Source organism: Triticum aestivum, chromosome 1D (assembly GCF_018294505.1).
Source record: "Triticum aestivum cultivar Chinese Spring chromosome 1D, IWGSC CS RefSeq v2.1, whole genome shotgun sequence".
NCBI classification, from domain to species: domain Eukaryota; kingdom Viridiplantae; phylum Streptophyta; class Magnoliopsida; order Poales; family Poaceae; genus Triticum; species Triticum aestivum.
Window position 1 is genome coordinate 366,960,464 of NC_057796.1, and position 15,560 is coordinate 366,976,023.

The 15,560-nt window shown below is 43.5% G+C and overlaps 1 protein-coding gene across 2 annotated transcripts; it reads left to right on the forward strand.

The window, feature by feature from the left end:
• Nucleotides 1-7,208: 7,208 nt before the first annotated feature.
• LOC123182118 (uncharacterized) lies at nt 7,209-10,689 on the forward strand. 2 transcript variants are annotated; one of them, XM_044594583.1, is made up of 5 exons: nt 7,209-7,743; nt 8,569-9,027; nt 9,143-9,520; nt 9,600-9,667; nt 9,980-10,689. In XM_044594583.1, the coding sequence occupies exons 1-5, from the start codon at nt 7,330-7,332 to the stop codon at nt 10,191-10,193; spliced, it is 1,533 nt and encodes a 510-aa protein (XP_044450518.1). In that variant the 5' UTR covers nt 7,209-7,329; the 3' UTR covers nt 10,194-10,689. The 2 variants fall into 2 exon arrangements, with proteins under 2 accessions (XP_044450518.1, XP_044450519.1); XM_044594584.1 differs by having other exon boundaries at nt 7,251-7,813.
• The last annotated feature ends 4,871 nt before the right edge of the window (nt 10,690-15,560 follow it).

Consider the following 15,560-nt stretch of genomic DNA (forward strand, 5'->3'; position numbering starts at 1 on the left):
GGGTCCTCTTCTGATGCGTGGCCGCCTTCTGGCAGCCGGCCGCTTGACCCAACCGGCCACCAGAAGGCGGCGCTTCATTCTTGATGCTTGAGGGGCGCAGCTGGTCCCGATGTCTTGAAACGTTCAGGGACTCGGGTTAGGCTACCCGCGGCCCATTACTTCAACGTTGTGGAAGCTTGGTTTGATCAAGCTGCTTAATATTGGAAACAAGATATAGCGCTTACTTAGGGAAATTATATTGAAGCACATAACTGGTTGAAGATTATGAAGCGCCTTGAATTTGAATAAAACCATGCTCCTCTTGTTCATAAAATGGTTGGTTCGGTTGTTGATCCATCGATTAAATAAATTAGGTCGTAAGATCGGTCAAGAATTTCGTTATATCCATTTCTTATACCTTCCATTTTATATCATTTGTTATACCATCCATTTTGTGTTTCACCATAGGGATAGGATCTAGAATAGAAGTAATAAAGTAAATAAAAAGGGAGAGGGGAACTGAAAAAACGTCTTATATACGGCACAGAGGTAGTAGTATTTTAGAGCGATAGAAAATAAACGGTGAAAAATAACACACGGCCTGTGAAAAAGGGGGAAAGAAACGAAGAGTAGCACACGGACATGCAGTTGGCTGATTGATTTCCATCTCAAGCATAGGCATCGCAAATATTGCATATCCACCCGGACTCGGCAAAGCTCCACTAATATAAAGACAAGGTAACAGACGCATGAAAGAAAATTTCCAATGCATTCCAACACACAAGTTGGGTATCAACACACGCCATGACGCCGGGACCAAGCCAGACTGCAGTGCATCCACAGCAACTACGCTGAACGTAGCAGTAATGCAGAGACATGAAGTGATTGCAAGACATTTGTTTTTTCGTTTAGGCCAATTTTACCGCGCGACCCATCCTGTCCGTGTGTGTCCGTTTGGAGTAAAACGGATGAACCAGACGGCCCAGTGCGCGGGCGCAAACGGACTTTTGTCCGTTTTGTGTCCGCTTTCGACACATCCCCGGCCCAAGTTTGCGCTGCTTTTGGGGTGAAACGGACAGCACGCGGACGCGCGGGCCGTCTGCGCGTGTCCTCCCCTGGCCCGCCCGTCGGTGGCACAGGGGCGCCTTTTTCTATCCGCCCCCTCCCTCCCTCCGGCCGCACGCCCTCCATTCTTCTCCACTCTTCCCCACACTTTCCTCGCCGCCGCCGCCGCCGCTGCTGCCATTGTAGCTATGCAGCTCGGACGCGCGCTCGCCCAACCCCTTTCCCTCGGCGCCCCCGAGCTACCCAACCACGGCCACCTGTTTTGCGCACCCGCCGGCCGGATTTGGGGCGGATCCAGTCGGTCTTGAGCTCGCCTGGCTGTGGGAGGCCGCGCCACACCATGGACTGGCCGGGCACCGGGCCGGAAGGCCATGGCAGGGCCGCAAGGCCACATGCAGGCAGTGGCTCCTCCTCTAGCCGCTCGGATCTACACCGTCGGTGGTCCGCCGGCAGATACACGAATGGCGGTCGGCCGGGCTCGGTGCTAGCCCAAAAGCTCGTCGGCGCACCGTTGCCGCTCATTAAGTGCGACCACTGTCTAAAGAAGGTCGTGCGACGCGTGTCTAGAACGCCGGAATATCCCGGATGGGTGTTCATCAAGTGCTTAAACGATGGGGTATGTGCTTTTTTTAGCTTCGGTTTGTGCTCTAGATTTGACTAGTTGTGCTAACTTCAAATTTTATTGTGTAGAATGGATGCAAATTTTGATATTGGAAAGAATAGTACATCAATATATTGATAGAGCGTAATTTAGTAGATGTTCGTGCACTTGTAGCTAGCATAGAGGCTGTAGATGAGACAAGTGCACTTGTTGCTAGATTAGAGGCTAGACACGAGACTAGATGCGAGAAAGCAACCTCTACTTCTTTAGACTCGAAGAAGAAAGAAACACGCAAGATGGAGGCGGCTCCTCCGCAGATCAACAATGAATGCATCGAGAAGGCACTAATCCAACTTACAGGAGCAGTTATGGAAGTTGGATATCTTCTAAAATGTATTCTTGTGGTTCTTGTTTTCTTTGGTCTTGCTTTTCTAGTTAAAATTTGGTGATGTATTCCCATGTACCAAGAATGAATGATGAAAAAAAGTTTAAGGCCTTGCATAGAAAAAGTACGCGGACAGGATGCAGTCATGATGCGGCCGCGCGTTGGGCGCACGGCCACCGCATCCCAGGACACGTCCGGACACGACCTCGTCTTCCTACCCAAACGGACAGAACCCGGACAAAACGGACGTCCGTTTGGGGTCGCACGGTGGAGTTGGCCTTAGTGTACATCTATTTCAGCGTTAAGTAACGCCAGACGAAGTTAATACACATTCACACGGTGATGCACGTCAGGTGAAGCATCTAAGGCCCTTCCGAGTGCTCCACAGTGGACAGGTGCTAAGCATGTCACATAAGCAAAAAAATGACATGGCACAACAATTAAGAAGGAGAGAGAGCACCTTGGTGACCTCAGGAAGAACCAATGCCAAGCGCTTGAACCTAGGCGAACCACTTAAATGAAACGACTTGACCGATGAATGAAAGACTTTAGGTGCTAACTCATTAAATACAGTGTGCTTAGCAACAACAAATTAAGCACCTATGCATTGAAGAGTTGAATTGCTAAGGTATTTAATGCACTTAGCACCTCAACTAAGCACTTTTGCAAACTAAGCACTTTTGCATTGGAAGAGGTCTAATACGAGAACCGTCCGCGTCCAAGGCACAATAATAGTGCATTTCATGCACTGGCAATGTCATGACACCTAACAGATTGAAAGAAGGCGAGGCAACAACGCCATCAACTTTGGATTTAGGTAATATTTCCGTGCCTCCATGCGTGTTTAGATGTTTGCATCTTAGCAAGTCTTCATAGCTTCCTTAGTACGTAACAAGCAGCTTTCATGTGCTTTGTTATATAGTCAAGACATTGTTTTCTCATAAATTTCGTATGTACATTATCAATAAGCAACAGTCATTTAAAATAGTTTTGAAGACAACAGAAATATGGTGTCCAAGAAAAAACAATGAATAATCACGAAGAGGGCAAAAATGAAATATTAAAGTGAAAATAGTGAGAATGTAAGATTCGATCAGCCCATGAATTTATAAGCATCGATATGATCTTGACAGGCAAACATGTACTTTATTTGTCTATTTAACAACGGTTCCGTCCATCGCCAAAAAATTACTAAGAATAAGTGTTCGTTTTTTTATGGCGATTACAATTCGTGCATCTAGAAAATATTATAACAATTACATATCATATACTAACGAGATTTTTATGTGTATATTTGAAAGCTTTTAAGCTGTATAATCTACTAACAAATATCATGAGGTGGCAATTACAAATAAAACTAGCATAACTTTTCCGTACAATACAATGATAAAGGAGGTAAAAGGTTTATCAGATAATTTACTTAGGACAAAACTAGAAAACGCACTACAGGACCGGGGGAGTGGTCTACTGATAGCAATGAAATCAAACCAGCAAGCTACAATGCAGACGAAAGGATCACTTTCATGAAAATGCACTTTTTGTTTTGCTTGTAAGGAAGATATGTTGAAAAATTACTCACATTGGAGCATGAAAAGTTGCGTAAATGTACTCCCACAGTTGTCTAATCGACTTCACTGTCCTTTTGATTTTACTACTTACCAAATACAATGGCGAATTCTTTTGGCAATTTCTGATGTGATACCGACAAGACGACTAAAGGTAATGAAGACTCAACAAATGCAGTACATCGTAAGTAGAAAAGGTGGGAAAGATGGGAATTATGCATCATTATGCCAACTTTCGCAAGTCTTTGCTGAGCCATAAAACAAGAAATGTTAGTATCAGTACTTTAACCGAACTTTAACCATGCTAACCCACAACAGAAAATTTCAGGGAGGGTAAAGTATGTCGAACCAACTGACCGGGAAACTATAATACCAACAGAAAAGTTCATGTACTCCTGTCAGTTGATGGCTTTGTTCATTCGAAGTCGGGCTTTTCTTGAGCCTTTGTTCTAAAAAAATTGATCGGGATACTTGAGTAAGGTTATGAAGGAGAAATTATTACACGTGTAATTTCAGATACCTGGTAACTGAAACTCCAAAGAGACATTATCGAGAGCGAGCAACACAAAGTACAACGCGAACACAACGACAAAACCCAATAAAATGCAAGTGAAATGTTTTGCTTCATGTCCATATCAACTTTTTTCAGTATTCTGCTACTGACAACGATGCAGATTACTTTGATGTCATTTTTTGCTTTTCTATAAATTCCTTTTGTCTGCCACGAAAACAAATTGCTTCCTTTCGTTGATAGTAGTGTTCAGAAGTCGTCATCGATGTGTACACAAGAAGGAAACAAGTGAGTCAGCTGAGGGGAAGATTCAACCACTTAGGAGAATGGCAGTAATTATGCATTCGTGTTCGGTGAACTTGACAAATGATTTTTGATAATTGAACCACATAACAGATTTATATTACCGTCATGTCCGTGTCTGTCATTTTTAAAACCTATGGTTCAGAGTTCTTTTTATTGGTATTGCTACTCGACCAGTTATTCACTTTGCATTAATAGGAAACAATTAAGAACCTATCTTTATAATATTACTATATCTAGTTAAATAATCAGTATTTAATTTCCAAAAAATTCCATATGGCTGTTTATCCAATCAGAATGCATTTATCTGTTGTACGCATATACTTCACTCAAAGAAGAGTGAGCACAACCAGGTGCGATGAATATCAAATGTTGTGATTTTTGCTAATTCTAGTGACGACTTATACAAATGTGACCATGTCCTTTGAAATAAAATGACTTTTGAGTGAATGTGTGCAACAAACGTGTGTCCTGTAGACAGCAAATAACTTCTGATACATAATGTAGCACAATAATTTTCCTTGTTGCGGGGATTTTGTACAGAAATGTGGATCTACTGGCCAAACAAAACAAGCAAAACCACATAAATAAACAAACAAATCACAACATAACGTCGGGTATAGAGTTGTAGCAATTGCGCTATCCAAAATCTTATTTCATTTTATAGAAAACATGTTTTTTCAGCAAACCTTATACGGACTTGAATAAAATTGCACACATTATGTATATGTGGCCTGAAACAAGCTTAAAGGCATCTCCGAACTCGGATCATCCAAACGCCCGCAAATGTCCAGGCCAAGCCGTTCAAACACTTTTAGATCTGCTCCCTACCTCCCCTCTTGTCATCATCCGCACGGGAAAAGGGAGAAAAGAGAGCGCAGAACCCCATCTCACGTCGTTGGCCCGCCCTGCCCCCGTTTGAACTACCACTGCCCCACTCGCCTCCTCGCCGTCGCCGACGTTCGTAGCCTCGCTGTTGCCGGCGAAGCAATCACCTCCACCTTGTCATGTCCTGCGTTCCTCGCCGGCTCCACGCATGCAACCACGTGTATCACGGTTGCAGCTCCGGTGTGACGGTTGCAGCTCAAGTGGCGATGGTCGCTAGCCGCTGCACCCGTCAACAAGCTCAGAGAGTCATAGTGTACCCTCACCTCAATTATCGGACGCACCAAAATTCTAGCAGGTCGTAGCAAAAATGCTTGCCGATTCTAGCAAAAATGCCTCGTCGTCGCTAATCCTAGCAAAAGTGATTGTCCCTATTCCAGCAAAATTCCTCAGCGGTTGTAGCTTTATGTCGTGCCGGTTGCAGCATCTTGTCTTGCCGCTGTATCGGCAACACCTCGTTCAACCACCGGCAGTTGCCGGTCACAACAACAAAACTCATCGCTCGTAGCAAAAAAGCTTGCCGGTTCCAGCATCAGAGGAACTCGGTTCCAACATCCCTCTGCATTGCTTGCATCTTCTCCCCGATGTCGCAACTTTCTCATTCCAGCAAAAAGCTACACCTGTCGTAACATTTGTGCTGCTGGTTACAACTCCCCTGGGCGCCGGATGCACCACCCGTTTTTCTGGTTTCAAGAAAAAAAGTGATAGTCGTAGCATTATGCGTGTACGGTTGCAGCTCCTGCCAATGCCAGTTGTGACATTCCCCACGACGAGGAGCAACCACCTCGTAGTTTTCGCCGATCGGCAGTTTCAGCAACCTCCTCATCCCAGTCGTCCACGACAGCTAGTCGCGATTCGCAACGCTACCTCGCCGATCCTCATGAACAGTGACAGTCGAGCGCCGCCACAAAGACACAACAGGAGCGAGGGAGGAGAGTTGGGCAACAACTTTGCTTGCCACGACAAGGAGGAGTTTGGGCACAAGTAGCGGCAGTGGAGGAGCCTCTCCCGTGTGAGATGGGGAAAGGGCGAACGACGAGAGGGATGAAGATGAGGGAGGAAGAAAGAGGTAAGATTGGGCCTACACGAACACTGTCACGTTTTGGTTGGTTTCTTCGGTCGCGTGCCTGGGCCTGACAAGGCGACTGGCTTGGAATTGGGTCGGAATCGTTTACCTTCTTCTAGATACATTAACTTTCTATAAAATATATGAACTTCTTTAACAATGAAAATTTTTCTGTCAAACATAAAATATGGAACGTCTTTTCTGAACACGTCGATGGAAACGTCTCCTCCCACTGAAAGCGCATCGCCGAAAATTCTAAAATAAATACAGAAATAATGCGAGCATCAGGACTTGAACCCTGGTGGGCTGAGGATACCACTGTCCCTCTAACCATCCAACCACAGGTTGGTTCGTGGAACGTTTTATTCTCAACATACAAACATTGAATATTTTTTATTAATATAAGAATTTTTATTTTGTACTAGTTGGTTTAATAACACACATTCCTTCTGAAATTTTATTTTTTTGCTCAGTGGTGCGGATGTTTGTTTCACCTCAAGAAAGGCGCACATTTTTTTACTAGATGGAAAATGCGGAACCATTTGAAAGCTCAAAATTCAAATGCGCGCAGCGGTTCCACGCACGGCAAAGCAGCCGACCACCAGTAGAAAGCGTGACCATTTTCCGGCTGATGAAAAAGCCCGTGAGCGCCCGTACACCGGTTCCAGCGACACGCTCCCGAAACCGGGGCGCCGATACAACAGCGACAGGCCCACATTCCGCGCGCAAACAATTCGGCCGCCCGTGCTGCCCTGTCCCGGCGGTCCCACCCGGCAGCCTCCCGCGCACCGCTCCCGGCATCCCCACCCGCGGTCCACCGAGACCGCTCTACCTCGGCCGCCTCCCCCTTCCCGCTTCCCGACGACACAGTTCACGGTCAGTCACAGGCCGCGGGGATAACTCCGAACCAAAACCCTCCCCAAACCCTAGCCCCCACCCATCCATTGATGACCGCCGCCGCCGCCGTAGATGCACAGGCTCTCCCTCCTCCCCGCCGCCGCCGCAGCGACCGCCTTCATTGACGCCGCCACGGCGCCCTTCCTGCTCCCCTCCTCCTCCATGCCCTCCCTCCGCCTCGGCTCCCCCGCGCTCCTCGCCGCGCGCCGGGGCCCGCCGCCCTGGCTGCGCTGCGGCGGCGGGGTGAGGAGGGGCGCGTTCCGCACCCTCGAGGCCTCCAGGCGCGCGGACGATGGGTCGGAGGACGAGAAGCGGGGCGGGGACGGGGCCCGCGCCGTGGCCGAGAGGAGGCTGCGGGGCGTCAGCGCCGTGGCCGGGAGCGGCGAGCTCCTCGCCATCCCCGGGGTCGGCCCGCGCAACCTCAGGAAGCTCGTCGACAACGGCTTCGAGGGCGTCGCGCATCTCAAGCAGCTCTACAGGGATAAGGTGCGTGTTTCCCTGCTTGGATTGCTGGAAATGCTACTGCCCAATACGTGCGTTTCTGTCACGCCCCAAGGTAAGAATACAAACTCTTATCCACGGAGTAGTACCTATACCTATAATATAAGTCAAAAAAGTGTCAAATTGCATACATGTGGCCACCTCCAGCTTTTAGTTTTGTTTAACAACTCTCGTGCAAGTCTTGTTACATCTACGTTGTATGATTACCATAGCCCGCATTGGCTATGTTTCGGACCCACGCACAAGACAAAAGGATGCGCCGCATGAAAATAGTGCTGCCTGCCATTTGAACTTTTGAAATCTTAATGGAGCCCATGAGAGTGCGAATACTCAGGGATCTCTGATGCTTTTTTATTTTATTTTGTTGTGTTGGCTACATTGTAGTGTAATATTATGTACTTCTTTTGAGCTCATGAGATTGCGAATACTCAGGGAGCTCTGATGCTTTTTGTTTGTTTGTTGTGTGTTGGCTACATTGTAGTGTAATATTATGTAGGAGTACTTCTTTTTGCCTTGTAATACTCAGGGAGCTCTGATGTTTTTTTTTTCTGTTCTGGACTTGGCGTCCAGAAAATCTAAGTCTAGATTGATTATGTCACATGTTCTTGTGTTCTCAGATAAACAAGTTATTATTTCATTCTGATTCCGGGAGAGACGTTTGAATTCTGAAGTGGTGTGGAAGTTAACAAATAGGATACTATAGCGACTCTATTCTTTTGTTTGTTGTGTTGGCTACATTGTAGTGTAATATTGTGTACTTCTTTTGAGTGCTGCTCTCCTAACTTTTTTTGTAATTTACATGATGTGCAGTTCTTTGGAAAGTCTAGTGAGAAGATGGTTGAGTTCTTGCAGAGCTCGGTTGGCATCATACATAAGAATCATGCTGAGAGTATCACTTCATTCATTAAAGAGAGTGTTGTTGAGGAGTTAGAGGATACCAGCTCATCTAAGCCTCCTCAGAAGAAGAGGCTAACCTTTTGTGTGGAAGGAAATATCAGTGTTGGAAAGAGCACCTTTCTCCAGAGAATAGCTAACGAGACTATTGAACTACGTGATCTTGTTGAAATAGTACCTGAACCTGTTGCTAAGTGGCAGGATGTTGGCCCTGACCACTTCAATATACTGGATGCCTTCTACGCTGAGCCCCAAAGATATGCTTACACGTTTCAGAACTACGTGTTTGTGACAAGAGTTATGCAAGAAAGGGAATCTTCAGGTGGCATCAAACCTCTCAGACTAATGGAAAGAAGTGTTTTCAGTGACAGGATGGTAGGACTTATCTTAAGTGCTAATGCTAGTTCATATATGAACTAAGTATTTCTTTTTCTTTTCATGGTTTGACTGACTAGTATATACCATACAACTAAATTCCAATATTCACCAGGTATTTGTCCGTGCTGTTCACGAAGCTAACTGGATGAATGAGATGGAGATCAGCATATACGATTCCTGGTTCGATCCTGTGGTGTCATCGCTCCCAGGTCTTATCCCAGATGGATTTATTTATCTAAGAGCCAGCCCAGATACTTGCCATAAAAGGATGATGCTCCGGAAAAGATCAGAGGAAGGTGGTGTTAGTCTTGACTACTTGCAAGGTTTGCATGAGAAACATGAGAGCTGGCTGTTTCCTTCGAAAGGAGGAGGCCGTGGTGTATTATCAGTTAGTCAGCTGCCCACACAGATGGAGGGCAACTTGCCTCCAGGGATAAGGGATCGTGTCTTTTACCTGGAAGGTGATCACATGCATTCTAGTATCCAGAAGGTACGTACATTCTCCTGCTTGTCTATACTTCTCTAGCTCTGAAGCACCTCAGTTACATTTGAGACTTTTTGGTATGTAGGTTCCTGCCCTGGTCTTGGATTGTGAACCTGACATTGATTTCAACAGAGACATACAAGCGAAACGACAGTGAGTTTTGCAAACCTTTGCCGTACTAATTAAATGTTGTGTAGCGCCAACTATACTTGAATAATCATCTTTCTATGCATTTTGTGTGGCTGTGTTACTATATGTTCAATTAGGCATCGCTATGCTGTTCTATTTACTAGTTACTCCCTCCGTAAACTAATATAAGAGCAAATGTAACTAAAAGTAGTGATCTAAACGCTCTTATATTAGTTTACAGAGGGAGTACTGGATATAAACATCAGAAAGTAACTACACCTAAGTACTTCTAAGATCATGTGTTCCCTTTTAAGTTCGGATCTTTTGCCCATGCAGGTATGCCCAGCAAGTTGCAGAGTTCTTTGAATTCGTGAACAACAAAAAGGAAGCTCCATCCGAGCAAACAAGCACTGAGAAGGACCGCATGAATCCAAAGATCATGTTCCCTAACAAAGGAGGTTTGTGGGTCCCTGAAGGTGTGCTGCCTTTCGCGGGCTCTGCAATGAATCTGGATTTCAGAAGAGCCATGTCTTCATACCTCCCAACTTAAGGCCTCAGCTTCGAAAGTACCCGGGCCTGTTTGGTTGAAGGCTAAGAATGCCATAATCATGCTAACTTTTTGTCGAAATCGTCTTATGGCCAAGGAAAAGGAGCCACAAGCATGACAAGCTTAGCTACAAAGAGCAGTGCCTGTGACAGACGAGCCATGAGGCTAAGCAGGTTATGGTAAGCCATAGTTGTGGTAGGCAACCAAACACAGGACCCTCAGCTCACTGACCTTGTAAAAATCGCTGATGCTTTTCACTAGACCTATTAGCTTTGCCTGATGCTAGCCGATGATGTAGAATAGTGTGTCCGTATCCCCATCTTGTAAATTGGCGATCTCGCTGGTAGTTCCACGTTCTGTGGTAGCAGTAGCCTATGTTTATCTGAACCATGGTGAGGACCGATGTGTGTACCGCATGTTTTGTTGCTCGCTGCATTCTGTTCAGAGGATTCAGAACTACTACTACACCGTTGGCTAAATGTGCTGTCCACTTGTTTACTGTGATTTTGTCATCTGGAAGTTTAACTGCATGTCATGTGTTAGGTTTAAAATTGCTGCAGGTCGTGTTTACTCAGGATTAACTTTCTGAAAGATGCTTTGAACAGTTCTAAAAGGTTGTGGTTGGTTGATGTCACAAGCTTGTAAAACAAGTACAGTAGGCACCTGTTAACGACGTTTCTTGAAGGAAGCCACAGGCATTTAAACAACTAAAGCATGTAAATGTGATCAGTGCATGTACCTTAGAGCCTGCCATCCAAAAAACGCACACATGCAAAGAAGAGACACATTGGATTTCATTGTCACAGTCGCTAGAAGCTTTCGCTTTTTTCGCTTGCTAAGATACGTGAACTATTTGTGCGTATTAATAAAATTTCGCTAATTCTTGGGTGCTCAACTTTTTTTTCTAACCTGAAATTATGCATTGCTTTAGCAAACCACTGGATTTTTCGGTTTGTAAACAATACAATTTTCCTTTTAAATGGTCCCTCAAGACATGATTTTTTTTTTTGCGGGGTAAGACTTGAGTTATTTTAAAAAGGTAGATTCGGGTTGTGCAGCTAATCTGCGGGAAACCAGGGGAAACCAATGAATTTTGAGTCAGTTGGAGATGTTTCCTGTGATTTTGTCATCTGGAAGTTTAACTGCATGTCATGTGTTAGGTTTAAAATTGCTGCAGGTCGTGTTTACTCAGGATTAACTTTCTGAAAGATGCTTTGAACAGTTCTAAAAGGTTGTGGTTGGTTGATGTCACAAGCTTGTAAAACAAGTACAGTAGGCACCTGTTAACGACGTTTCTTGAAGGAAGCCACAGGCATTTAAACAACTAAAGCATGTAAATGTGATCAGTGCATGTACCTTAGAGCCTGCCATCCAAAAAACGCACACATGCAAAGAAGAGACACATTGGATTTCATTGTCACAGTCGCTAGAAGCTTTCGCTTTTTTCGCTTGCTAAGATACGTGAACTATTTGTGCGTATTAATAAAATTTCGCTAATTCTTAGGTGCTCAACTTTTTTTTCTAACCTGAAATTATGCATTGCTTTAGCAAACCACTGGATTTTTCGGTTTGTAAACAATACAATTTTCCTTTTAAATGGTCCCTCAAGACATGATTTTTTTTTGCGGGGTAAGACTTGAGTTATTTTAAAAAGGTAGATTCGGGTTATGCAGCTAATCTGCGGGAAACCAGGGGAAACCAATGAATTTTGAGTCAGTTGGAGATGTTTCCTGTGATTTTGTCATCTGGAAGTTTAACTACATGTCATGTGTTAGGTTTAAAATTGCTGCAGGTCGTGTTTACTCAGGATTAACTTTCTGAAAGATGCTTTGAACAGTTCTAAAAGGTTGTGGTTGGTTGATGTCACAAGCTTGTAAAACAAGTACAGTAGGCACCTGTTAACGACGTTTCTTGAAGGAAGCCACAGGCATTTAAACAACTAAAGCATGTAAATGTGATCAGTGCATGTACCTTAGAGCCTGCCATCCAAAAAACGCACACATGCAAAGAAGAGACACACTGGATTTCATTGTCACAGTCGCTAGAAGCTTTTGCTTTTTTCGCTTGCTAAGATACGTGAACTATTTGTGCGTATTAATAAAATTTCGCTAATTCTTGGGTGCTCAACTTTTCTTTCTAACCTGAAATTATGCATTGCTTTAGCAAACCACTGGATTTTTCGGTTTGTAAACAATACAATTTTCCTTTTAAATGGTCCCTCAAGACATGATTTTTTTTGCGGGGTAAGACTTGAGTTATCTTAAAAAGGTAGATTCGGGTTGTGCAGCTAATCTGCGGGAAACCAGAGGAAACCAATGAATTTTGAGTCAGTTGGAGATGTTTACTGTGATTTTGTCATCTGGAAGTTTAACTGCATGTCATGTGTTAGGTTTAAAATTGCTGCAGGTCGTGTTTACTCAGGATTAACTTTCTGAAAGATGCTTTGAACAGTTCTAAAAGGTTGTGGTTGGTTGATGTCACAAGCTTGTAAAACAAGTACAGTAGACACCTGTTAACGACGTTTCTTGAAGGAAGCCACAGGCATTTAAACAACTAAAGCATGTAAATGTGATCAGTGCATGTACCTTAGAGCCTGCCATCCAAAAAACGCACACATGCAAAGAAGAGACACATTGGATTTCATTGTCACAGTCGCTAGAAGCTTTCGCTTTTTTCGCTTGCTAAGATACGTGAACTATTTGTGCGTATTAATAAAATTTCGCTAATTCTTAGGTGCTCAACTTTTTTTTCTAACCTGAAATTATGCATTGCTTTAGCAAACCACTGGATTTTTCGGTTTGTAAACAATACAATTTTCCTTTTAAATGGTCCCTCAAGACATGATTTTTTTTGCGGGGTAAGACTTGAGTTATTTTAAAAAGGTAGATTCGGGTTGTGCAGTTAATCTGCGGGAAACCAGGGAAACCAATGAATTTTGAGTCAGTTGGAGATGTTTACTGTGATTTTGTCATCTGGAAGTTTAACTGCATGTCATGTGTTAGGTTTAAAATTGCTGCAGGTCGTGTTTACTTAGGATTAACTTTCTGAAAGATGCTTTGAACAGTTCTAAAAGGTTGTGGTTGGTTGATGTCACAAGCTTGTAAAACAAGTACAGTAGGCACCTGTTAACGACGTTTCTTGAAGGAAGCCACAGGCATTTAAACAACTAAAGCATGTAAATGTGATCAGTGCATGTACCTTAGAGCCTGCCATCCAAAAAACGCACACATGCAAAGAAGAGACACATTGGATTTCATTGTCACAGTCGCTAGAAGCTTTCGCTTTTTTCGCTTGCTAAGATACGTGAACTATTTGTGCGTATTAATAAAATTTCGCTAATTCTTAGGTGCTCAACTTTTTTTTCTAACCTGAAATTATGCATTGCTTTAGCAAACCACTGGATTTTTCGGTTTGTAAACAATACAATTTTCCTTTTAAATGGTCCCTCAAGACATGATTTTTTTTGCGGGGTAAGACTTGAGTTATTTTAAAAAGGTAGATTCGGGTTGTGCAGTTAATCTGCGGGAAACCAGGGGAAACCAATGAATTTTGAGTCAGTTGGAGATGAGAGAATGGTTGAGTGTTTTTTCTTTTTTTGAACACATTACAGACGCAAGCGCTCATATACACGCGCATACACTCACCCCTATGAACGCACACACGCACACCCTACCCTATGAGCACCTTTGAAAGACTGAGCCGGCATATCATCTTGAAATTTACGAAGTCACCTCGTCATCGACGGGAACGTCTCCTCCCACTGAATGCACATCGCCGGAAATCCTGAAAGTCCTGAAATAATTTCAGGAATAAATGCGAGCACCAGGACTTGAACCCTGGTGGGCTGGGGATACCACAGTCCCTCTAACCATCCAACCACAGGTTGGTTCGCAGAATGGTTGAGTGTTGATCTAAAGGGGCCACTGAAATTTGAGAAAAATCAAACAACGCATGAATAGAAATTCATACGATTCGGACGCGGATTGGTAGAACATGGTTCCACGGGAACCCTTATGAATAGTAATTCAAAAAAAATACTAGGAAAAATAAAAAAACACCTGATTAACAACATGGTTGGCTGGTATACCCACGTGCCAAGTTTCCCGAAGAAATGACATCCATAATATTCTTGGCAAAATGACAAAATCAAATCTATATGTAACAATACTTTTTGAAGGAATAGTAAGGTAGGATTATATTTTCTTCACTATGGAATAGCCCAGGTGTCATTCCTTCACAAAATTTTACATGCAAGTACAATGGTGGGACAAGTTTAATACCCAAAATTTTACAATTTATTGTTTATTTTTAAAATTTACTATTCACGGATGCACGTGAAACCATGTTCATCTGTATATTTTCGTTCCCCTAAAAAGTGTATATTTCGTAGACGACCCCCGTTGATTAAGCAGTAAAAATACGATGCTCTGTTTACAAGCGAATAGGTGAGTGGTGCTGGGGTTCATTTAGCACAACACACTCAATTAAATGCCGGAAGTTGACTGGCAGAGTGAGGATGTTCCTGTCTGAAGTCCAGCTGGAAACCACGATCGCACTTTTCTATGGATAATTGCGGCCTTTAAAACGCCATTGCACTTTTCGTGTACTCCTTCCGTCCGTGAATAAATGTACATTTAGTTTTTATTCTAATTCAAATTTTTAAAATTTTGACCAATTTTATAGAAAATAGTAGTAACATATATAACATTAAATTGATATATTCTCAAATTACATTTCAAAACGAATCTACTGATACTAATTTGGTGTCATAAATGTTTTTACTTTTTTCTAGAAAGGTGTACACTTATTTACGGACGGAGGGAGTACTTGGTAGGCCGTCTACAGGAATAGCGCCATTCCACCTCTCAGTTCTGAGCTCAGATGTCGTTAGGCAAAAGAAAAAGCAAGAGAAATGTAAAGAAGGAAGTAAATACTCCCTTCGTTCGAAAATAACTGACATGGTTGTAGTTCAAGACAGTACTGCAAACTAGCAAGCCATGACCTGCTTTCACAACAGTTTTATTCTTACGTATGTACTTCCTCTATAAACTAATATAAAAGTGTTTAGATCACTAAAATAGTAATCTAAACGCTTTTATATTAGTTTACAGAGGGAGTACAAACAAAGGCATGCCAGAAACAACGGATATTTCCGGTTAGAAGAACTAGAGCAGCCCAGCAAGCAAGCGGCTGGTTTGGTGTTGCAAATTTGCCACCATCGCACTTGGATTTGTCTTCTCTTCTTCTACTAGTGCTCTTCAGCTTGGTGTTCACGGCTCTACCTTCATTATTGTTTACTCGCGACGTGTATTGGTGGTCGCCGCCCCACTAGTTGCACCAATCCAATGAGAGTGCACAAGCATGGTATTC

Excerpts from the sequence above, each read along its gene's own strand:
- LOC123182118 (XM_044594583.1), top strand. The coding sequence starts at position 7,330 with ATGCACAGGCTCTCCCTCCTCCCCGCCGCCGCCGCAGCGACCGCCTTC. Across the intron at positions 9,028-9,142 it reads GTGTTTTCAGTGACAGGATG|GTATTTGTCCGTGCTGTTCA; the intron begins GTAGGACTTATC and ends AATATTCACCAG. Across the intron at positions 9,668-9,979 it reads GACATACAAGCGAAACGACA|GTATGCCCAGCAAGTTGCAG; the intron begins GTGAGTTTTGCA and ends TTGCCCATGCAG.